Raw genomic sequence first — 23,293 nt, 5'->3', positions numbered from 1 at the left:
AATGCCACTGAGCCTCGACACTAACTCTCAGCTTCAGTGTCCTCCTGGGGGAAATAGGATTGGTCACATTTTCCACACCAGAGAGACAAAGGGGAGCATTACATGAGATTATAAAAGGTGTTTAGTGCAGGGCCCCGCCACAGTGAGTAGGTGATAAAAGTGGAGTTTCTTAACCTTCATGACTGGTCTACTGGCTCAGCTTGCCTGTCCATCCATGATTTCCATGGAGGCCTGATACACCCTATATTTTCTCCCTCGGTTGTGCCTTCCCATATGAGAAGTGACAATGGTTAACTAGACATTATGTCACCTTGGCCAGCTCAAACCATGTAGAACAAGTGGAGATTGCATGTAAGGGATTCTAGAATCTTCCTGTATGCTTATTCTGCTGGCAGAGATCAGACCCCTGAGTCTGAACCTGTATTCCTGACTTTGAGGTAGTCTCCCTTTTTCTACTCTAATCCCCTCTCCAAATCTGGTCATGTCACCCACTCCTATCCACACTTAGAGCCTTCCATGGCTGCCCACTGCCCAGGGATGAGGACCTTCCAGTGCCTCCTCTCTTGCCAAGTGGTCCCTCTTCTCAGCATACACATGCCACGGGGACCCTTCTCAAGTCCTGAAACGCTGTAGACCCTTTCTTACCTCAGAAAGGTAGGAACATGGCCTGGAAGCCCCTCCTCTTCCCTTCCACAGCGCTCGCTCCAGCCCAAACTTCAGGTGTTAGGTGGACCATCGCCTCCTCTGCCACATACCCTCCTCTGCCTCCCAATTCTAGATCACTTCCCCCCACCCCCAGGATCTCTCAGAGGCCCCTTCTGTTTCCCTGTGGATGCCTTCTCCCCACTTGTAACCAGCACTGTCTGGGTGATTTCTGGAATGGCTGCCTCTGCTGAGCATGGACCCTCTGGGACAGAGGGCAGGGACTGAGGGCAGGAACATGTCCACCATGCTCGCCTCAGCCGCCCCAGCACACAGGTGCCAAGAAATGACTGTTGAGTGAATGAGTAAATATCTCTACTTATTTTATGACAGTCAGTCTTTTTCCCCAGTACAAGTATCTCTGGGGAGGGGGGTCCCATCCCAGGGGGCCAGCCCAAGCCATATGGCCTGGTGGGCCCAGGCAGGAGAGGGGCTCCCCTTGCAGCTTGGCCCAGGGCTCCCCTTGCAGCTGGAAGGAAGCTGGCTCCTTCCTTCTGCTCCCGAAATTGAGGGTTTGGGATTTCAACCCCAACAACTTAATACCACGTTTCCTTTCCTGTCCCAGCCGCAGAGTAAAGCACTGTGCTGGGTTCCTGGGTCTGCATTTTTTTGCTAAGCCACAAGAAAATGAAAAAAGACCAAAATAAAATGATCCCTATTTCACCCTGGAACAAAAAGTCAGTGATGGGAGAGGCAAAGGCTGCTTCTGTCTGCTTCCAGAAGGGACACTGGCTGTTGGTAAGAACTGGATGATCACAGTCCGGGATCCCCAAAATGGCTCCACATTTGGCAGCTGGACTGACAAGGGCCTGCATGCTTCCTCCATGTCTTTAGGTTTCCTGCATTCTCTGGGGGTTCAGACATGGTTCTGGACACCTGCTGGCCCACCTGAGGGCTGGGGATGGGCTTCAGAGGCCTGGCCAGACTCAACCTGCATTTGTTCTTCAAAATCAGAAGATGTCAGGACAGATCCTGAACTCTGCAGACAGTTCCATCCCCTTGGCTGTTTGAAGCCCACGTCTCCCTCTGTGTCCTCCCCATAACCACACCTGGAGGTCGGCGGTGTGTTAAGCCCGGCAGAAATTTTTGGTATCCACACAAGAAGAGATGGAGGCGCCCATGAGTCAGTGAGGCATGGGACCCCCTTGGCCTTGTTAACTCACCCAACATTTGCTGAATAAATTCAGGAATTTTTTTTCTGCCTCCAATATTTATCCTTTCATTTCCTTTGTGAGTATGTGTGTGTGGTAAAATTTGGTTGATATAAAATCTGCCATTCGAACCATTTTAAAGTTGACATAAAGTTCAGTAGCATTAAGTATATTCCCAAGGTTGTATAACCATCACCACGACATAAGTTCCAGAACATTTTCATCACCCCAAATGGGGGCCCTGTATCCACTTAGCAGTCACTGCCCATTCTTCCGTCCCTCCTACCTGTGACAACCACCAATCTGCTTTCTGTGTCTATGCACTTGCCTATTCTGGACATTGCACATAAGTGAAATCATACAATATACTATCTTTTGTGTCTGGCTTCTCTCACTTGACACCATGTTCTCAGTTTCATTCACATTATAAGGGTGTCAGTGTCTTGTTCCTTTTTATGGCTGAGTATGGATAGAATACATTTTGTTTATCTATTCATCAGATGATGGAACTTTGGATTATGATTTAATTGGTCCTTGACGACCTGGGACCTACCTCCTGTACCCAGTGTTGTACGGGCACCTGGCACACAGTTGGTGCCCAGGAAACATCTGCACAATGAATGAGGCAGTGGCAGAGATGGGCCCCCACCCTGGCCTCGTGACTCTCAGTTATAGCTCTGCCCCACCCCACACATCTCGGGCCTCTTCCACCTACCTGAAAGCGGTGGGAACTGAAGAGCTTCCTTAGCTTGGGCCTGCAGTCTCGCAGGGGCCTGTGCGTGGAGGCAGGGGCTGCAGCTGGGTCAGCAGCCCTGCCTTCCTCGCTTGAGGCTGGTGGCGGCCGCTGATCCTCCTCCTCCTCCCCCTCCTCCTCTTCATTCTCCCACTTCTTGTAGTTGATGTTCCAGGCATGGTAGTCGTCCCCAACAACGGTGAAGTGCCTCAGGAACTTGCTCATCCTCTCGGCGGGAGCCACCTTGGCCCTGCGGGTGACTGTCTGAAAGGGGGGGACAGAGAGTGAGTGCTCAGGCAGAGAAGCCCTCAGAGCCTGTCCAGACTACTCAGACCCCACGTCTCTTGGGTAGGGAGCAACGCCCTGGCCAGGCTGGGCCACAGGGGTGAAGACAGTCCCTGCGCTCAGAGCACCATGCAAGCACAGAGACCAGGAGGTCACGGTGGTTTCTTGTGCTTTTATTTTTAGAACTCAGGTTCTCAGTGCCGGTGAGGCAACAGGAAATACCAGATCCCATCAGGCCTATCACTGTGGTCTGGTTGGCAGTAACCAACGGAATTGGTACTACAGCCCAGTTACAAAAGGCCCGTCACGGGCTCACGTGTAAAGACAGAAAAAAACGGCCTCTGGTTCAAAGACATCACAACCTGAAAAACCAGAGGTGAGAGTTGGAGGGAAGAGGGGAAGGTCAAAAGTAAAAGTATGCAGAGTTTCACAGAAAAGTGAAGGTCCCCCCACTCCTAGCCTCGTGCCATAGATCAATCTTTGAAAGGTGAACAGCAAATGGATTTTTCCTAGGCTCAGCCTGTTTTAAATACATTATGGACAGTTGTTTAAAGACAGATGACTTCAAAGCAAAAAGCAAATAATCCTCTCCTCTTTGCCCAGATAATATATATTTTTATAAAGTACAATAATGAAAACTTTCAGAAAGGGGTACAAGAATTGGCAATAGGGCCTGACGTGTGATGGCACAGTGGGCAAAGCATGGACCTGGAATGCTGAGGTTGCTGGTGCTGATTGATGGCATTTCATTTATCTGCTTCCTCAGGTCGACAACCTGGGCATCATTCTTGATCCTCCTTTCTTTCATTCTCAACATTTGCCGAACAGTAAATTTTATAGGCTCTGCCTTTAAACCACATCCCCAGGAAGACCACTACTCCCATCTCCAGGGCTCTCCCCAGTGCAGGCCAACATTTCTGGAGGTCTTGTGCCTGGATTGCTGCAGCAGCAGCCCCGCCTCCTCCCAGCATCCACTGTCCATACAGCAACCAGAAAGAACTTTCTAAAACATAAATGAGGTCATGTCATGTCCTTCCTGGAAAGCCTCCTGTGGTTTTTCAGTGCACTCAGCCCCTCTTCCTGGAATTCTCTCCCCCTAGACACCTGCATGGCTCACACTTTCCTTCCAGTCAGGCTTTCGCTCAGGTATCACCTCTCCTGAGAGCTGGTCTGGTCTTCCCCCATGTTGTTCTGCATCCCCCTCATCCTGCTTCATTTTTCTTGATTGCCTTTATTGCTGGCTGACATTATATATGTCCATGCCTATCTGTTTATTACCTGCCTCTCCAACTCAACTCTAAGCTTCGGGACAAAGAATAGGACTTTCTCCATTTGTTCCATTTGCTGCAACTGTATATACCCAGTTCTTTGAACTTAATAGAGGCTGAAAACCATTCAGATACTTGAGTGGCTAAATGAATAGAGCAAATCTTTAAAAATCTTAAAAAAACAGTTGAATCTTAAAAAATATGTTGAGTGTAAAAGGAAGATATGGAAGAATATGAACAATATACTACTCATAAAATTTTAAAAATCCATGCAAAATATTACTTTTCACTGTTTTTGAAATGTATAAAAATGTAAGTGTAAACATATAAAACAACGGGATTTCTGCTTGTGACCATGACAAGCTAACTGGTATAAACAACTGTACCAGCTAGAGTAACTGCCATAAACAACTATAAAACTGAATAAAACATATGAAAGTTACTGTGACCCCAAAGAGTAAAGAAACAAATGAGATGAGCCCTACAGTCATGCTGTCTTTCCGCCTGGAGGTACTTTCTGGACTGTGGAGGCAGATTCTAGTTCCAGCTACTGAACCTCCCTCTTTTAGGAATCTGTAGAGCAAGGCACCAGAGAAAAGGAAGCTGTGTAGAGAGTCATAAACTTCACATGTACAGAGCAAGACTCCATGAGGGAGAGCAAAATATAACTTTCAGGGGGAAAAAAGGTTTCTTGGGAAACTGTAAGCTAAATAACTAGCAAGATTATACAGGGCTAGGTTGAGTGATCTGCGAGTTCCAAACAGCCAGAGTGAGGGATCTCACTGAACAGTCTTGAGCTTTCAGTAGAAATTCCAGAAAAGCCATGCCTTATAAGTAGACCTAATTTAGCCCTATGCTCAGGGCTACTTTAGACCCATTCCATTAAAAAGAAGCCTTGAAAAGATAAACTGATCCCCAAGTAAAGTAACTGCCCTTTGGAATAAGACTCAATACTCTTAGGGAAGACAGTATAAAACATTCTCAACAACATAACATTGATAATGTCCAGCATATAATAAAAAATTACTAGACAGATTAAAAAAGCAGAAAATGTGACCATAACCAATTAAAAAAAAGTTTATTGGCTCAAAATGGACAGAGATAATGGAACTGGCCAACAAAGATTTGAAAATAGCTATTATAGTTGCCATCCACAATTCTGGTGCCTGACTCTCTTCTCCCCGCCCCCACTATCATCTCTTCCTCTGCCACCATCCTAGACCAGCCTTCATCCTCTCACCCAGAAGGCAGCAACAGCCTCCTTATCGACCTCTCTTCTTCAACCCAGTTCTTCCAGCACATTCTCCACCCAGCAGCCCTAGTGGATTTTATATACCCTCACCTCTGACCATAGCACCTGGTTATTATCACTGGCCCCTGCTTTTTGCTCTTTGAATAAATAGCCAAGACCTTTGCAATGATGTCCGTGGCCCTGTGAGGTTTGGTCTCATCTCTTTCCCCACAACCTGACCTGCTCACCACACCTCAGCCACACTGGCTGCCCTCTGTCCCCCCAACGTGCCACTCTCCCCCTCTGAGCCTTATGTGGGCTCTTCCCTCACCTGGAATGCTCATCTCCCCACTCTGAGCTCAGCTCACTCTTACTCATGCTTGAAGGCAGTTGAAATATCCCTTCCACAGAGAGGTCCTCCCTGACCCCTAAAATTTAAATCAGACCCCTTCTTAATTTCATAACCTCTCTTTATATTCTTGACTTTTATTTTGAGAGCCCTTATCACAGTTTCTAACTAGAAATTTTTTGTGCGGCTGTTTATTATTTCGCCACAGTAGCATTTAAGCTCCATGAAGGCAGAGCCTGTGTCCCCAGAGTCTCACCTGACACCTGACTTAGAGTGGAAGCCCACCCAGTGCCTGTTGGCTGAGAGCACTGGTACCCTGTCTCCCACGCTGGGCTGTGGCTTGTTTTAGGCTGGACCTTCCATCCCCTGGTTCCCCAGACCTGCGGCTATCCTGACCCTTGCAGGTAGCGACTGGCCATGATTTCCCCACCCCAACACCTCACCTGGCAGAGGGAAAACTTCCGTGCTAGTTTTCAGCATGGTGGGAGCCTCTGGTGCTTTGCAAAAACCACATTTATATTTTACAGGAGAGGAAAATTTTCTTTCTGAAACCTTATGACCAGTAAAGAAGCAACTTTTAGTAATCTGGAATAAAAATATTTATAGCACCCAGCAGAGCAGGAAACAACTCTGGTTTTAAGTAAAAAATTGGTCATTTCAGAAGCAGAAAAGTTCCAGAAAAGGACAAAAATATAGTTCATCACAAAAACGTATGGACCCCTGAAATTCACTGCCCACCCTGGACTTTATGCTCTAGGATTCCTAAACCTCCACCCCCCTAGAAAGGAAGGAAGGACTGACTCAGCTAATAAGGCAGAACACCAATCTCAGTGCCGGGCCTGGAACAGCCCTCCATAGTGATGGCTATTATTATTATTATTATTATTATTATTATCATTATTATTTTTCAACCTTAAAAACTCCTCCAACTTCTACACTATCCATGGATACTTCACTTCTCTGCTTATTGGCCTGCTGCTGGCCTCTGTAAGTCCCCAACTTTTCAGTCTCAAGAACTGATGGATTTCCTTTACAGCTTAAGCCACAATGAGTTGCTTCTGTCATTTGCAACCCCAAGAATCTAGACCAGTAAAACCCCTGGCACTGGAAACCCCCTCATCCCACCCCTGCATTAACCCTTGCTGTCCCACTACATCCTCACCCTACTTTCTCCAGGGTCACCTTCATATCAAAGCTCACAACTGTGGTTCCCACCTGCCTGACTATCCTGCATCCTGTCACACTGTTGGCTTAGTTCTTTTTGACAATCTCGCTTCTTGCTTTTTCTCTTATCTCTGGCCGTCCTTCTCAGTGTCCTGTGCCATGTCCCTGCCCCCATGCCATCTTCAGTCCTTGAGCCCTGACCCTGTCCTGCTGCAGGGTGACTCTCCCCCCTTTGGTGGTTCTCAATGCAGCTCATGTTCAAAATCTCAGGCAGATATCTGGTATCCTGCCTGGTCATTAATTTGCTGTGACCCAGACTGAGCTAACTTATCTTTTCCTCCACATCCACTCCATCCTCCATGTTTCCCTAGGGCAGTGGTTCTCAAAGTGTGTACCCTAGAAGATTTCCAGGTGCGCCCTATTGTATTCCAGAGAAATATGTGTCTGTTGGGAACCAAAAAAACCAACAGGGTTTTTGGAGTTTAGATTTTTGGGGGACAGAGGTGTGCGGAATTGGCTGTAAGCTGACAGTCTGCCTAAACCCCACCTCACTTGCCTGATTAGGTTGCAAAAGGCTGTTAAGCTGTGATGCTGGATTGTTTACACTACCCCCCATATTCCCCGGAAAGACTGGAGGCAATTTTCTTCTATCCTTTGTTTGGTGTCAAGTTAAGATGATATGTATGGTGGGGGTTTTCTGCACTCAACACAATTAAGAGTAAAAAGAGAGGAATTCTTCAATGTATTGATGAGGAAATGAGAGTTTGCCTTTCAAATATACGCCCAAACATTGAAGAAATCGCTAGGACACATCAGGCTCATGTTTCTCATAAACACAAGAATGAAAAAACTTAACACATTCATGCCGAGACCTGCCAAATTTACTAAATCTTACTAAGAATGTATCTATATATAAAAAGATAACTTTTTGTCGTTTTTTTATTTTTTAACCCCTCCTTTTTATGAATTCTAAAAAGCATAACAAAAAATGTAACATAAAAATGTTTTTTAATGTCAGAATAAATTTAATTTTGTTGCATTTATTTTGTTTAATTACATAAAAGCACACTTGGACTTTATATTTTTTTCTTTAATATTTGACTTAATTATTATAACATATTTCTCAGAAATTTGTATATAGTGCACTACAATTATTTGTAGGATTTTAAATGTGCCTCAACTTCAAAAAGTTTGAGAACCACTGCCTAGAGGGCATAGATCACATCCACCCTGCTGCCCAAGCCCGGACCCAACGGTCATCCCTGGCTCCTCTCTCTCCCTCAAGCACATCGATGTAACCTCTTTAACTGTGCGCACCCTCCACCATGTCTTCTCCGTCTAACCCTCTCTGACTGACAGGACACTCCCACCAGCCTCCCCACACAGCCTCCCAGCCCGCATCCTTTCTCCACACAGCAGGATTGCCTTTCCCCACTGCCTGCCTGGCTGCGACCCTGCTCTCACCCCCCACACCACCACCATGCTGCCTTCAGCACCCCATCCCAGGCCTAGTTCTCTTTCAGGCCCTAAAGACATCTAACTTTTACCTCTCCTGGGAGGTCGTCTTTTAACTGCTGCCCGCTGGCTGAGGGTCCTTCCTCTGTTTCCCCATCACACCACTGACTGATGAGCACTATGCCTGGTGGTACTGCCTGTCCCCTGCACTGGCCCGCCAACCCATGTTGGGGGTATAGGGTGGACTCTTCCTCCCTTAGTCACAGGGAGGGCCTCAGTAAATATCTAATAGATGAAACAGAAATCCCACAGGAGCTAGCCCTCAAAGATGACCGAGTCACCTACACCTCTCTTGCAAGTGACAGGTAATTTCACCAGAAAAACTACTAACTGTGAGAAAGGGAAGAAAGGAGAAAAACAGACCTAGAAGTGATGGAGAGAACATGTTCTCGTGAATGTCTATTTTTTACAGGCCCTGACGCTGCCACCTGTGGGAGGGGGAAGTCCCCATTTCACAGTCACCCAACAATCACAGAAAATGGCACTTTTTAAGAAATTCAGCCAGTTCCCGATTCCCAAGGCCCAATGTTGTTCCCAGTTCCCATTTTCCCGGTCCCTCCTTGAGATGACTTTTGGGGATCTGATATGCTTATTATTACAAACCACCACCCCAAAACACCAACAAGTCACAACAGCAGCGAGCTCTTATTACTAATCGTGAATATTATTTGTTATAGGAGCACAATACTAACTTCCTTAAAGGCGCTGTTTCATTTAAATTCCTAACAACCCTCTGAGGTTTGAGGCCATAATTTTGGGTCTTGGTAAGGGAGGTGACCTGTTCAAAGTCACACATTTGGACTTTGGTGAGGGTGGAGGAGGAAGGGAAGATGACGACTTTTACCCATATATATCCAACATATCCATAACTGGAACTTCCGAAGAAGAAAACAGAAACAATGGAACAAAGAGTTCAAAATATAGCAAGAAAACTTTCCTGAAATAAAAGATGTTTTTTAAAAAATTAGTTTTTGTAGGTCAAAACTGGTAGAAATGGACAATTTCATGTGACTCAATCTAACACAGAGTAGTTGGTTGTTTTAATTTCTCACACTGAGAACTTGTTCATATAGAATTTTTAAAAAGAAACAAACAAAAAACAACCTTAAGTGGCAAAGCCGGCATGTGAACTCAAGTTCAAGGCTTTGTTCTCTCCAAGATGCTCTGCCAACAAGGGGAGAACATGGCAGAACGGCTAGATTTCTAAAGCAGAAAGAATGATGATATTGTAAGAGACGAAATCAAGGTTATGAGATGCAATCTTAGTAGACAGGAAAACTGAGGCTCTGTAACACGGCAACCACCACCAGTCTGAACCTGGGGTGATCTTGGGGGCCCCTAACACACTCACTCCCTTATGTAAAACTCTTCTTGGGCTTTTCCCACTGCTCTTAAAAATAAAGACTCAAGGGCCTTCCCAAGGCCTGCGCCTATTCTGCATGCTGCCTATCTGAGCTCACCTTTCACCACCCTCTCTGCTGGGGCCACAAGTCTCTCTGTTGAGTCAGCCCTCTGTACTCAACAAGTTTTTTCAACCACAGGACCTTTGCAATTTTCCTCTGCCTCGAAGTCCCACCCCTCTCCCACTTGTCATCAATCTTCTTTTCCGCCTTCAGGAGGTCTCTCTTAAGCATCCCAGCTCCAGGAAGCTGACCAGGTACCTCCCCTCCGTTCACTCACGCCAGGCCCCTCTCTCCTCCTGTGGATTCGGGTCCACCTGTGTGTGTGACTGTTGGAGTCTGTCGCCCCCATCAGGGCAGAGACCAGGTGGGTTTCTGCTCACGCAGTATCCTCTGTGGCTGGCCTAAGGCAGGTTTCCAATACCCATACCTGGAGGGTGTACTGTATCCCCAGGAGGAAGACTCCCAGCAGCAAGGGCACCGACCCCACAACCAGATCCCCCACCCCAGCCTCTGGGGGATCTGTGTACTGAGGAATGCCTATTTTTAAAATCAGGGAAGTCTTTAAATAAGCGTGACAGCTTTTCCTTCTCTAGGGTGGGGAGGAAGTTTGAGGTTTGCAGAAGCAACCACCAGTGATGGCTGACCAGCTTTGACAGACAGAGTTGCTGCTTATGGGCTGAGGCACTAGACTGGCAGCCCAGGTGCCCCCCAGGGCCCAGCACTGAAATATTTCTCTCTTTTTAATACTGGATCAGGGTCCCTCCTGTCTTGATAAGAGTCTGTCAACCCAGCAAAATAATCATAAGGCCGGGTGGAGATGATATGGAAAATAATATCTATCGTAGTGGAAACCATAGTGATTATAACTAAAGCACCTGCCATTTCTGCGTTCTGTACAAATCCCCTTATAATGCATTGTAAAATCTCCATGAAGTGGGGGCCTGAATCTCCTTTTACAGGTGAGGAAACTGGAAACAGAGAGGCCAAGCGATGTGCCCCAGGTCATACAGCCAGTGGGAGAAAGAGCTGGGATTCTGTCCCAGACTGCCTGGGCCAGAGCTCCCTTCTTTTGTTTACAAGAGCATAGAAAGAAAATGAAAGCATAGAAAGAAAAAATAAACAAAAGTAGTTATCCAGATAGAAATAAGACCTATCCCAAATGTGAATGAGTTATCTGGGAGGCTCCATCCCCTAAATCTTAGTGATGCCTGGACCAGAGAAAGCACAGGCTGTTCAGAGTTCAGGGCACCCATTTTTCTTGTTTCACAATCTAGCCAGTGGCTCTCAGTCTTGGCTGCACATTGGAACCACACAGAAGCTTTAAAGAACCCTGATACCTGCATTGTGATCCAGTAGTTCTGGGTGTGGCCTGGGTGTTGGGATTTCCCCTGTGCAGCCCAGGTTGAGAACCAGCAACACAAATGAACCCAGAGCCGCCAGAGGCCTTGTGAGAAACAGTCAAAGGTCTCTAAGGCTTTCTAAGCACCGCTGGTCCCCAGGATCCCCGGAGGTGGCTGTTGACAGGCAATCATCGGAGATGAGGAATAGGTCAGCTGATGGCCTGCAAACCCCACTCAGCCTCATGATTGAGGCCACAGCCCCGGAGTTTAAGTGTTTGCTACAGTTGGGCATTCTGCCCGGTGCTTTCCATGCAATCTCGTTTCATCCTCGCCACAACTTGAGCAGGGAGTTATTGCTCCCATCTTACAGAAGAGGAAAACCGAGGCCCAGAGAAGTGGGAAGGGGCAGAAAGAGACTCTGAGGAGGGCAGATGTCCCCAGCCCTCTCAGCAGAGCTCACTACAGCAAACCAAGTCTGAATCATGGCTAAACACCCCACCAGTTTGTCCTGTAACACAGTTGTTTTCCTCTTAAAAACTAGGAGAGCTGGAAAATTATGAAAAGTAATCCTATTAAAAGTTTTCTAAAAACACAATGAACTCCATAAAAGTACTGAAAGGAACTTATTCTTTGAATCAGCTAAGAGGCTTATTTGCTACCAGTGGCCCTGGCCCAATCTTCCCCCACTCCCCACAGTACCACTGGGCCAGCCCCTCAGACGGCCTCTGTGTGATGACTGACAGGCTTCCCACCCCCAGGAGGTCCTCCAGGTGTGTCCTGGGTTCTGCATTCCAACCCTCTGCTTCCCCCGCTGTGTTTGTGACCTCACACCCTCCCCAACCCCATGATATGGCCTAGAAGCTCCCTAGCTTTATTCAGACCCCAACTCACCAGGACCCCCACCCCCTAGCTTTACCTACAGTCATTCACTTCAAGGAGTGGACCTTTACCCTAAATCAATTTCTTTCAGTATTAATAACGTGAAAATACGAGTAAAAGGAAATACATTCATAGTAATCCCAACACACCAAGCTCATCATTATCTACCCATCCTCTCTACCTATCGCTGTCCCTAATCTATGTCTTTTACAGTTGTAATCAACAACTGCAGGCAACTTTGCATCCCGTTATTCTCTCTAGCTGTATGCATCAGACTTCCTGACACCCTTTTAATAGCCGAGAAACATACCAAGGAGTCACTGTGCTCACGACTGTGGTTGCGTTTTCTGTTTGTTCCTCATTTTTAGCACCTTTATCACCAATTCTAAGACCAACATTTTCTCACATTTTACCATTTCTGAAATCTGAATGCAGATTTACAACTGACTAGTCTCAGCGCTGCGTCACATTATATCACAGTAAATGACAATACTGTTTTTTCTTCTTCATAGCACATAAAATAATGGTGTGTCTACAATCAAGGGTGTCTTATATACTAAGAAATATGGTGCCATAAACTGCACTTTTTTCTTTTTATGGGTTATTTCCTTTCCCATGAGTGAGATGACCGGGTTTGATCATCAATATTTTTATGATTCCTGGTACACACCATCGTTTTCCACAACAGCCAGGTGGACTGACCCCGTCCTTCTGTAGATGTAGGAATGAGACGATTTCACTACAGCATAACCAGCATCGAGCATTTCTGCTTGCTTGTGTTTTTTGGTTTGCCTAATTTAATGAGGAACTACAAATAAAGGCAAGTAAGTGTGAGCTGTTTCCACTTGCCTTTTTCTGATTAATAACAATAACTGGAACTCACGGGCCTTTTCCCTCTATCCTGTTAGAAACGCCAAACAGTGATCTTCTCAATGCTGAGTGGTCCCAGGATCAACTTACCTTTTCATCCCAGGTAGCCATTTTCCTGTTGTCTTAGAGCTGGAAAATAAGAAAATATCTGTTCAGATCTGTCTTTCCTGTTATCACTTGCTGTAGTACTTACTTTGTAACACTTTCTTACCTTTTTTTTTTTTTTTTTGCCGGAGAAACAGAGAGAGGGACAGATAGGGACAGACAGATAAGAACAGAGAGAAATGAGAAGCATCAATTCTTTGTTGTGACACCTTAGTTGTTCATTGATTGCTTTTTCATATGTGCCTTGACTGGGGGGCTATAGCAGACCGAGTGATCTCTTGCTCAAGCCAGCAACCTTGGACTCAAGCCAGTGACCTTGGGCTTCAAGCCAGTGACCATGGGGTCACAGATATGATCCCATGCTCAAGCCAGCAAACCCATGCTCAAGCTGGTGACCTCAGGTTTCGAACTTGGGTCCTCTGCGTCCCAGGCCAATGCTCTATCCACTATGCCACTGCCTGGTAAGGCTTATAATTTATTTGAAAACCTTGATTAAGTGTCTGAAAATAGTAAATAATAAAGCTCAAAGTATAAGGTCTACTGGAAAGTTCTGTCCGTTTCTATCACAAGTTTCGACACGTAAGCACGTTTATTTGGCGCATGTGTGCCTATTTTTATCACTTAATGTATACACACTGACGTAGAAAATTAACTAAAACAAAGTTGATTCACGTTAGTCTTATGTGTGAAGCTATAGTGTATGTACCCATGGCTACTGATAAAGTTCATTTACGCCACTGTAATTTTTACAAATTTCAACAAGGAAGAAATGCTACAGAAGCATGTCTGTCGCATCCACCATATTCCCCGGACTTAGCACCCTCTGACTATCACTTGTTTTTGTCCTTACAAAATTTTTTTAAGGGCAAAAAATTCAAAAATGAAAAAGATATCAAACAAGCACTGGTTCAATATTTCACATCAAAAGATAAAACATTTTTCAAAAATGGGATATACAAATTGCCCTCACGCTGGCAAGAAATCACTAATAATAATGGCAATTATATTATTTAATAAAGTTTATTGACAGTAAGAAAAATTTGTATTTTGTTTTATTCCAAAAACGGACAGAACTTTCCGATAGACCTTATATGTATAGAATGACATACATCTTGGATATGTACCCAAAAGAATCGAAACAGGCACTCAGTCAAATACATGCACACAAATATTCATAGCCAAAAGGTAGAAACAGCCTGATCAGGCAGTGGCACAGTGGATAGAATATCAGTTCGGGACACTGAGGATCTAGGTTCGAACCCCAAGGTCACCAGCTTAAGCGTGGACTCATCCAGCTTGAGTGTGGGATCATGACATGACCCCATGGTCGCTGGCTTGAGCCCAAAGGTTGCTGGCTTGAGCAAGGGGTCATTGGCTGGTCATTGGCTCAGCTGGTCATTGGCTTGACCCCTGGTCAAAGCACATCCGAGAAAGCAATCAATGAACAACTAAGGTGCCGCAACTATTAGTTGATGCTTCTCATCTGTCTCCCTTCCTATCTGTCTGTCCCTGTCTGTCTCTCTCTATATAAAAAATAGCCTGACCAGGCGGTAGCGCAGTGGATAGAGCGTCGGACTGGGATGTGGAAGGACCCAAGTTCGAGACCCTGGGGTTGCCAGCTTGAGCACAGGCTCATCTGGCTTGAGCAAAAAGCTCACTAGCATGGACCCAAGGTCACTGGCTCGAGTGGGGGGTCACTCAGTCTGCTGAAGGCCCGTGGTCATGGCACGTATGAGAAAGCAATCAATGAACAACTATGGTGTCGTAACGAAAAACTGATGATTGATGCTTCTCATCTCTCTCTGTTCCTGTCTGTCCCTATCTATCCTTCTCTCTGACTCTCTCTCTGTCCCTGTAAAAAAAAAAAATTAAAAATTAAAAATAAAAAATGGTAGAAACGACCTAACTTCCATTAACATATAAATGGATAAATAAAAGATGTTATAGTCATACAATGGAATGTCCATCCAGCCATAAAAAGAAACAAAATACTTTTGTAACATATATGTATATAAATATCAAACCATTGCTAGATACATGAACCTAATATAATCTTCTATGTCGATTAGACCTCAATAAAAAATTAGTTAAAAAGAGAGACAAAGTACTGACAACAACAAACCTCTAACACATTATGCTAAGTGAAAGGAACCAAATACAAAACATCACAGGAGGCCCTGGCTGGTTGGCTCAGCGGTAGAGCATCGGCCTAGCGTGCGGAGGACCCGGGTTTGATTCCCGGCCAGGGCACACAGGAGAAGCGCCCATTTGCTTCTCCACCCCTCCGCCGCGCCTTCCTCTCTGTCTCTCTCTTCCCCTCCCGCAGCCAAGGCTCCAGTGGAGCAAAGATGGCCCGGGCGCTGGGGATGGCTCTGTGGCCTCTACCTCAGGCGCTAGAGTGGCTCTGGTCGCAACATGGCGACGCCCAGGATGGGCAGAGCATCGCCCCCTAGTGGGCAGAGCGTCGCCCCCTGGTGGGCGTGCCGGGTGGATCCCGGTCCGGCGCAAGCGGGAGTTTGTCTGACTGTCTCCCTGTTTCCAGCTTCAGAAAAATGAAAAAAAAACAACAAAAAACAAACAAACAAAAAAACAAAAACAAAAAAAACATCACAGGACATGATTCCATTGATATGCAACATCCAGAATATGCAAATCTGTAGAGACAGAAAGCAGATTGGTGGTTGCCAGGCGCAAGAGGGGGAGAGGAATGGGGAATGAGAACTTATTGGGGATGGTGTTTCCTTGTGGGTGATGAAAATGTTCTGGAATTAGAAGTGATGATTACACAATACTTTCAATGCACTAAATGCCACTGAATTGTTTACTTTATAATGGTTAATTTTATGTCATGTGAATGTCATTCCAATGAAAAGAAAACCCGGATTTACAGATTACAGTGCTGATATTGCTCTGGAAAGCAGCAAAGAATCTAAGTGTCCACCAACAGGAGTCTGATTAAGTCAGTTATGGCACATCTGAGAAGTGAGAGATGCTAGTGCTGTTAAACTTTCATATGTGGATGAGGAACGATGTGAATAATATAGCAAACCCCCACATCCCACCTATGTGAAAAAGTTACACAGGCATTTTAAAAAAATTATTGATTGATTTCAGAGAGACAGAGAGGAGAAAGGAAGGAAAGGAGAGAGGGAGAGAGGGAAAGAAGGAGAGAAGAAAGGGAGAGAGAGAGGGAGGGAGAGAGGAAGAGAAGTATTTATTTGTTGTTACTCTTAGTTGTGTACTCATTTTATTGGTTGCTTCTCATATGCGCCCTGACCGGGGATAGAACTTGCAACCTTGGTGCTTTGAGACAATGCTCTAACCCAGTGGTCGGCAAACTCATTAGTCAACAGAGCCAAATATCAACAGTACAACGATTGAAATTTCTTTTGAGAGCCAAATTTTTTTAACTTAAACTATATAGGTAGGTATATTCCTTATCGAGGTAGCGCAAGCATGTGGTATTTTGTGGAAAAGCCACACTCAAGGGATCAAAGAACCGCATGTGGCTCTCGAGCTGCAGTTTGCTGACCAGGACTCTAACCAACTGAGCGAACTGGCCAGGGCCTACATATGCTTTTTTAAAAAGTTTGCAAGGATATAGCTAAACTCTTCACAGTGGTTATAGCAGAGAAAAAGGGGGTGATTTGGGGGTTGGGTAGGTATTTTCCTTTTCTCAACTTTTGGACAGTTTGAACTTTTACAATGACTATGTGTTACTTCTTAAAAATTATTTTTAACATAGTGACATATGCATGTAGTAAAAATTTAAATACTACAAAAAGATATATTATGACAAGTAAGTTTCCTTTCTACCCAGTCTTCCCAGAATCATCCACTCTTACCAGTTTCCTCTGTAGCCTTTGCAAGCACACACATATTTATTCTTTTTCTCTTTCTTTCTTCCTTAAACAAATGTGAACCCAACACTCTGTTCTGAACCTTGCTTACTTCCCTGAGGGTATGGTAGGTTGAATGATGGCCCCCTGTATATGCACACATCCTAATCCTATTCTCTGGAACCTGTGAATATGTCACATTATGTGGCAAAACGGACTTTGCAGATGTGATTAAACAAAGGATCCTGAGACGCCCCCGCCCACCTCCGCCAGGTGGGCCCAGTGTAATTGGAAGAGTCTTTATAAGTAGAGCAGGAGAATCAGATGCTACAGAAGCTGAGGTCAGAGTCAGGGAGATTTGAAGGTTTTATGCTGTTGGCTTTGAAGATGGAGGGAAGGGGTCACAATCCAAGGCACACAGGCAGCCTCTAGAAGCTGGTAAAGGCAAGGGCACAGATTTCCCCTGAGAGTCACCAGAAGAAACACAGCCCTGCCAGCACCTTGACTTTGGCCCCCTGAGACTGCTTTTAGTCACCTGATTCCCAGCACTCTAAGATAATAAATGTATGTTGTTTTAATCCATCAAATTGTGGTCCTTTAAAAAAAAAATTGTGGTCCTTTGTTACATCAGCCCCAGGAGACTGGTATGGTATCTCAGAGATCTATCCATGTCACTGTGTTTGAGGTCAAGTGCACAGCTTGGAATGAAGGCACAGGATTTCCCTGTAGGAAGGTGTGTAACTCCACTAGTGATCAGCATGTAGGTTGTTTCCCAATCTTTTGTTGCCCCCATGTTCCAATGAATAATCCTGCATACCGTGTGCAACTTTTATAATTAAAAAAATTTTTTTTGAAAAAAATTTCACAAAAACTTAAAAAAAAAAAGAGTTCTTTCTCTCCCCACAGTACCATGCTAAAGGGACTCTCAAAGAGATTCTTGCTGCTTGACTGGCAGAGCAGTTTCTGCAACAAAGTTTGGCTCCGTGTGTTCCTGTTCCAGCCCCTGGGGGACCCTCACCCTGCTCTCACGAGACGGGCTCAAGCGGAACCATCAGCACAAGTGAAGGGAAGAATTAAGGTGCCCTGTAGAGCTCCTTCCTTCACAAGATAGGATATAGAACTAGCACAAACGTTGAAAAAGACCCAGCTTCAATAATTCAAACAACAGAAAGTTTAAACCTACCATGACCTCCCCATTAAAATAGACAAAACAAATAAAAATGAGAACACCTAATGCTTGTAGGACTGTAGAAAAGCTTGCACACATCACTGAGGATAATTTTTCTAAACAGCCATCTGGTGATGAGAGGCATGTGCCTTCAGAATGATCATATCCTTGACTTGAACAGTTTAGGAACTGTATAAATCCCTTGGTAGAAAAAAAAATGTGCAGTTTGGACAAAAACGTTTAAAGTGAAGTTTGTGTTATAGCTAGATCCTGGAAACAGTGCACAGGCCCCTCTTCAGGGAAAAGCTCAGGAAGGCAGTTAGGAGGAATGGCAACCCTGCGGTCTGTGCAGAAATGTAGAAAGAACACTGTTAAGCAATAAATAGAACTCTGAGGGTTGCATACACTGCTTACAGTTGTACAAAATTATCAGGTCACATACTATGTGCCAGGCACAGTACTGGATTCTGAGGAATCCCAACTGAAGAGCGAAGAAATAGCTCAGGGCCCGGTAGGCTGATCTTTTAGTCGGGGAGCAAGTGAGGAACCAAGGGAACACATAAGCACGGTAACATCGTCCAGGGCTAAGCATGGAAAGGAAAAACAGTAATGCAACAGAGAGCAGATGAGGATAGTTCCCACAGTGGGTGGTCAGGGTAGACTTCTGAGTCTTTTAATGGTGGTCCCTAAACTGCAAGGAGGTAAGTCACAAGGAGATGGCAGGGAAGAACGTTTGCAGGAGGAGGAGGAGTACATGCAAAGGCCCTGAGAGAGCAGAGAACTCAGCAGCTCCAAGAAGAGAAGTGTGGTTACTGTGGATAGCAGAGTGAGAGGACAGTAGCAGGAAAGGAGAGTCAAGACTCAAGCAGGCCCAATCAACGCTGAGGGTCTGGGAGGCTGAGGTGGGAATGGCCAAATACAGAAGATGCCAAAGGGCAGAACTTGCTGTGGACCTAGATATCAGGACCAGCAGAAGAGCAGCCTTGGGAGCAAGAATACCCTGGCTTCCTCCTTCTTGCTAAACTAGTGGCAGGGGAGGGCTTGAGGAATGCAGAACGGTTGTGGAATTGTGCAAGCTGAAGCCCAAAGGTTTTCAACCCCCTGCTCCTACCAGACTTTTCTCCAAAGGATCAGAGCAGGGAGAAGTTGTCTCCCCCAGCCTTGGTCTTACTCAAGAAGCTTCAGCAGCTGGTGGGGTTGTCTGGAAACACTGGAGATCTCGGATAGCTCTGACCCGCCTTAGGTTAAAGACGTCCAGGACAGAGGAGTGCTCTCAGTGGAGCGGGGGTGGAGGGGTTACAGCTTGGTCCAGGTGCTAAGCTGAGCCTTCACAACAAGCATCTCATTTAATCTTCACAGCAATCCTGTGAGGTAGGTACCATGCCAAACCCCATGGGACAGAGAAGGAAACCGAGGCAAAGACAGGTGAAGTCCCATGGCTAAGCCCACAAGAGCCACCTGTACCCAGAGAAGGTGCTGAGTGAATGCCTGGGAGTTCTCCGAGGGGTTGTACTGCTCCCCCCAACTCCTGGCATTTAACCTGGTGCCAACCCATCATCAGGTTTCTGGAACCCCTCGCCTAGGTGAAGGATCTGCTACCCGCAGGTATTCTTCCTGCAGAGACAGGCAAGCCGGCTGGCTCTGTTCAGCCTCCTTCTAGGAGCTGAAACGTTCTCAGAACCGTTCTGCATCGGCTTTACCGCCCCCCCCCCCCCACACACACACACTGCTCCCTTCAGTCTGGGGGAGGGGCAGGGCAGGGATGAGGAATAAATGGACTCAGGGGTTCACACCAACCTGGGTGTAAGTTCTGCCTCTGCCTCCTTTGTGACCCAAGGTCAGGGGTCTGGTCTCTTTAAGTCTTGTTTTTTTCACCTGCAAGAGGGAAACAAGGATGGTATCTTCTCACCTGTCGCGGCTGCCAAGCGTGTGATGAAGTGAATGAAGGCACTTGGCCCAAACTCCAGACAAAAGGTAGTTATTTCTTCCGGTCAATACTCCCACTTTTCGAGGAGAAATAACTGAGGACAAGAGGGTCTTCTATCCCAGGTTCGGTGAGTGTCGTCTCCCGTCCTCCCTCTCCAGTGGACTCCAGTACGCCCGGGGCAAGGCAGGGGTTCCCGGGGCAGATCGCTGCCCGCCAGCGATGGGAAACGCTAGAACCGAGGGCACCTGGAGGCGGGCTGGGACCCCGCGGGGTCGCAGCTGGATGCCAGCAGGACGGCAGGGGTCCTGCTCTCCTCGGAAGGTTCGGGCAGGAGCGCAGAGACCAGGGGTTGCGCGACCAGAAGGGGCGCGTCCCGGCCCGGGAGCACTTACCCTGAGGTCGGCTCGCCGGCGGCCACTGCTGCAACTGCGAGCACGGCTCCCGCCCCACGCTCCGCCCGCCCCTCCCGGCCCCGCCCCTCTTTGCCCGCCCGCCAACTTCAGTCCCATCTCGGGCTTCGGATCGGGCAGTGTCTCGGTACCCTTGTCCTTGTTGTTGCGTGTCTGTCAGTCTCCCTCCTGATCTCTAGCTTCCCCTACTCGCCCCCTACTCGTCCCGCAGACCCGTAGATGGACAAAGGTCCCACCCGTGGAGCCAATCGCGAATCACGAGAATCCTGGCCCCCAAGAGGCTGAGAGGAGGGGTGGGAGGAGGGAACCACTTCCTTCCTCCGGCGGAATGGAGGGGCGGGTCCACTCCCTTCCCGAGGGGCGGGTCCACTCCCTTCCCCTCCACACACTCTTGGGAAACCGGGCCTGGCCTCTAGCCGCCTACTCACCCCCCCCCCCATTCCAGATTACTTATGTGTGGCCCTGAGTAGCCTTGCTTGTCCCCTGCACAGTATCTGCTGTGTGAAGGGTTGGAGGGTGGGCAGAATGTCCTAACGGGTGGCCGGCCTTGAAGCTGTCAGAATAACCCCAGGAGGGCGGCTGAGGCTGGGGGGAAAAAGGAGGTGCCCTGCTCCAGGGCTGGGATCGGACCAGCGGGGAGCCTTCCTGCCTGCAGCCCTGGCTCAGGCCAACTCCTACTCACTCTCAAGGCCCAGCTGTAGTGTCCCTCCCCTGTGGGCCCTCCTCTGCCCAGGCTTCCCCAGTACTCCGTTCATACCTTAGTTCACTGCTCATATTGGAATCAGTTGTTCCATTAGCCTCGGTCTTCCTACATAGGCCACGTGTCCCAAACTTCCCAGGTACACAATGCTGTCTCCCACACACCTCCCTGCTTCTAGTTTAGCTGGGGGTGAGAGGAGTCTCAACTACCTGGAGTTGAATTAAGTTCCCACCCCTGCCATGTTACCACAAACCTAATGGCTTACAACAAAGCGCCTCTCAAGGTCAGAAGTCCAAATAGATCTTGCAGGGCTAAAATTAGGGTGCTGGCAGGGCTGTGTGCCTTCTAGAGCAGTGTTTTCCAACCTTTTTTGTGCCATGCCCCACCTTAACCTTTCTAAAATTTTTATGTCCCCCTATGTAACATACATAATTTTTAACATTAAAAAATTGATTTGTTCACTTAATAAACATAAATGATAGGTTCTAGGAAGAAATCACTATGAAATTGTTAACAAAACACAGTAAGTAAAATTTCAAAACATATAATGAAAAACAGAAATTTAAATTCCAAATAATTTTAATACAGATTTTTCTATATTAATTTATTATTTTAATTTAGTGTGATCCTTGCGCTTGATGCTTGCTGCACAGAGATTTTATATTAGGTTCCAATTTGGTTAGCTTTAGTCTCAAGTCTCCACGTTGTGTTATATCTAGCCGATTTCTTTTTTTTACCAGTAAATCATTTACAGCACCAAATCCACATTCAGCTAAAAATGAAGATGGAAACGGTAGCAATAGTTTTCTTGCACATTTGGTTGAATTTGGGTATTTGATTTCTGTTTCCTCACAAAGCCATGCCATCGCTCCTTTGATATTAAATAAAGCTTTAACTGACTCATCATTTTGCAATTCTGCGAGTTCTTCTTGATACTGCATATTTGATATATCAGACAAATCCACTAACATTGGCTGCATCATCCATGTTGGGAAATCAATTTGTTTTAAATCAGAAAATCTTTCTTTTAAATCAGCCGATAGAATATTCAAATGATTGACAATAACAAGTAAAGCGGTATCAGTTACTTCACATTTTTGGAGCCAATGAAACTGTTTAAAGTTTTTGTTGTTAATATGTTTCTGACATAACTCAATATTGGTAATGAAACCAAATATCTTTGCTTTTGCATCGACAAGAGTTTTATTTGTTCCTTGAAGTTGCTTATTTAATATATTTAGTTTTTCAAAGATATCGGCTAAATAACTCACAAATGCTTTACCATCTATTGTTAACAGATACTTCAGTTCAGGTTTGTCACTTAAAAAATCACTAAGAGTATCAAACAGTTCCATAAATCTTTTCAAACAGTTTCCTTTAGATAGCCATCTTACTTCAGTATGAAGTAAAAGTCTCACATGGTCTTCATTTTGTTCTTCACAAAATAGCTTGAAAAGACGCTCACATTTGGCACTAGCTTTAATAGCATTAACACACTTTATTACTGTATGTAATACTTCATTCAGAACAGGCGAGATGTTTTTAGCTACCAAGTTTCCCCTATGAATAACACAATGTACAAGAATCATTTCTGGATTCACATCTTTCATCAATTTTAAGCAGCCATTTTTCTTGCCCATCATATTGGGAGCACCATCTGCAGCACAAGATGTTATATTTTTCATTGGTATATCATTGACATCTAAGTAGTTTTTTAGCTTATTATATATATCTTTGGAGGTAGTGGTGCTTTCTAATCTTTTACAGAACAACATTTCTTCAGCAAAATGTCCTTTATCAATATATCTTACGTAAGTTATCAATACTGCCTCACTGTCTCTCAAAGTTGATTCATCCGTTTGCAAGGAGAATTTTCTTGTTTTCAGCTTTTCAATAAGTTGTTTTTCAATATCCTCACTCATTTCGTCTATTCTTCTGCTAACAGAATTGTTACTGAGTGGCATAGCTTTTACATCTTTGTCATCTTTTTCAAGAACCATTTTAAGAAATGCTGATATTGATGGTTTTATTAAATTCTCTCCTATAGTGTGATTTTCTCCAGTTTTAGCGATGAATAAAGAAATTTGATAACTAGCCTCAAGAACACGATTATTAGTTGAAGTATGAGCAGTAAATAGAGACTTTAATGTTGTTCTTTTTTCAAAAATTTTCTTTAAAGTTTTAAAGTAACTCAAATCTGAATGAATATGAGCACTATGTTTCACCTTCAAATGCGCCTCAAGACGACCTCGTT

General features: G+C 45.6%; 1 protein-coding gene across 6 annotated transcripts in view; it reads right to left on the bottom strand.

The window, feature by feature from the left end:
• The window catches only part of HVCN1 (hydrogen voltage gated channel 1), a 28,877-nt gene extending 7,623 nt beyond the window's left edge, over positions 1 to 21,254 (bottom strand). The window contains exons 1-4 of one of the 6 annotated variants that reach the window (XM_066260598.1): positions 21,097 to 21,254; positions 19,800 to 19,877; positions 12,981 to 13,019; positions 2,569 to 2,850 (exon numbers count right to left, since the gene is read on the bottom strand). In XM_066260598.1, the coding sequence (XP_066116695.1) occupies positions 2,569 to 2,850; positions 12,981 to 13,001 (303 nt within the window). In that variant the 5' untranslated portion in view covers positions 13,002 to 13,019; positions 19,800 to 19,877; positions 21,097 to 21,254. The other 5 variants (XM_066260599.1, XM_066260596.1, XM_066260595.1 and 2 more) reach the window with 5 other exon arrangements.
• Positions 21,255 to 23,293: the final 2,039 nt, after the last annotated feature.

This window comes from Saccopteryx bilineata, chromosome 2 (genome assembly GCF_036850765.1).
Source record: "Saccopteryx bilineata isolate mSacBil1 chromosome 2, mSacBil1_pri_phased_curated, whole genome shotgun sequence".
Taxonomy (NCBI): domain Eukaryota; kingdom Metazoa; phylum Chordata; class Mammalia; order Chiroptera; family Emballonuridae; genus Saccopteryx; species Saccopteryx bilineata.
This window is presented reverse-complemented; position numbering and strand designations above follow the sequence as displayed.